This window comes from Triticum aestivum, unplaced genomic scaffold (assembly GCF_018294505.1).
Source record: "Triticum aestivum cultivar Chinese Spring unplaced genomic scaffold, IWGSC CS RefSeq v2.1 scaffold2440, whole genome shotgun sequence".
NCBI classification, from domain to species: domain Eukaryota; kingdom Viridiplantae; phylum Streptophyta; class Magnoliopsida; order Poales; family Poaceae; genus Triticum; species Triticum aestivum.
Genome location: NW_025253228.1, coordinates 1 through 1,820, shown reverse-complemented (window position 1 = coordinate 1,820; position 1,820 = coordinate 1). Strand labels below are relative to the sequence as shown.

Sequence of the window (1,820 nt, the reverse complement as noted above, 5' to 3'; positions counted from 1 at the left end):
TGCCAAGATATGGCTATGCTTGTCCTCAAAATTATCAACATACCAAACCCCACGCTTTTGGTCAAGCTTCACGCTCAGGTGCGCTTCGAAGTGGCAGCGTGTCTCGGGTCTGAGCCTACGGCTGTGTCCTTCCCCGGTTAGCAACCTGCTATCACATTTTCCTTGTCTGGAACAAACAAACCGCCTATAACGCATATGACGTGACTTGGTTTTGGTATACCTGACCTTATTCTTTCTAATGCTGAAACCATTTTCTCTAGCATAGCTGTTGCAGAAATCATACACAACATCATGAGACGTAAAAGTCTTTTGTATTATCTGCATGAACATATCCCTCTTATCATCTGCACTAGCAGTATCTTGGACATTCTTTTTCCCCTCAACTTCTGTCACCTACACAATCATATCATAGCCATGAAAACAGTTTTCTATGGTATAACATTACTTCCATACAACATTCATTACATACATACCTCACTCATGATGACCGGCGATTGCGACTCCCCAGAATCAGGTGCAGCTAATGATTCGACATCAAGGCCTGTCTCCGCGTCTGATTCACCGTAATAGTCGTACGCATTATGACATTCGGAAATGAGCTGAAAAATATAACACAAATACATAAGTACTTATAATATAATATTCCAGGATTTATTCAACTTGCATGAATGCCAACAAAAAATTCCACTTCCATACCTGACTAATGTAATCCTCATTCGAGATCTCCGAGTTGTTTTCCTCACCATCATCATGCTCATTGTTTTCCTGACCATCATCATGTTCATCCATCTATAAATTTTCAAAATATAATATTGTCAGATGCCACCAAAAAATTACAACATGATAATGTGACTCACATTAAGATCTTCCAATACGTTCCCATTCTCTGACCTATCTCCACGATCTGAATTTTCATCATCTGACCAATCTTCTATCCAGTCTTTCATCACTTCTCCAAACTCCATGTCATACATCATATCAGTTAACTCATCGTCCGCCATTTCCTACAACAATTAATGTGTATCATCGCATGTGCAAACATTATCAATGTTGACATATAGAACACCTAGTGCACGATCACGGATGTTAAATAAACTACCCCAACCGGAGAGCGCCCCAACTAAGGGCGTTCAGATCGTGCACACAACCGACGCCAATGACCTCTGATCAGCCATGGATCCTCCCCCTCTCCACACCGAGCGGCGTTAAGGTACGTCCCACGAATCCAGTACGTGATCACTTTGGATCGCGAGAAGCTGTGCTACCCGTGATAACATGCACCGCCGGATTCCTAGCCCACGGCACCAGTCGTGATTACTTTGGATCGCCGGATACCTAGTTAAGCCGCCGCATCAAATAACGGATCCGTCGTGCACACAACCGACGGCAACCGACGCTAGGTTAACCCTAGAAAGAAGAAACCCACTTTACCCCGCGTGATCACTGTGTATATTACGACGAGCAGCACCACCAGAACAAGATCTGCGATGGCCTGGACCGCCAGAAAGCTAGGTTACCCGCCCCGCTAGGTTAACCACTACGACGAAAACAGCGGCAGTTCGTTTGATGCTGCCGTGAGCGAGACAAACGTGAGGAAACGAGATGCGGTACCTGCGAGCGCTGGAGGTTGACGACGGTGCCGCGCGCGCTCTCGGACGAGATCGCCGGCGATAAGATCGCCGCTGCCGATATTCCTAAAGAACCTCACCACAATGATGGAGGAGCTGCGTGAAGGATGGAGCTGCGTGATTGATGGATCGGCCGTCGGCAGGTCCTACCTGGTCGTGGGGTCGTCTCATCTTTTTTTTTCGGGATGTCAC

The 1,820-nt window shown here is 46.3% G+C and overlaps 1 protein-coding gene across 1 annotated transcript; it reads right to left on the bottom strand.

Moving 5' to 3' along the window:
* Positions 1-220: 220 nt before the first annotated feature.
* LOC123177467 (uncharacterized) lies at positions 221-1,024 on the bottom strand (the record flags this gene model as incomplete). Its single annotated transcript, XM_044591196.1, has 4 exons — positions 858-1,024; positions 697-765; positions 474-599; positions 221-318 (listed from the first exon to the last, which is right to left on the bottom strand). Coding segments are annotated over exons 1-4 (437 nt in total), but the record flags the coding sequence as incomplete, so codon positions are not given.
* Positions 1,025-1,820: the final 796 nt, after the last annotated feature.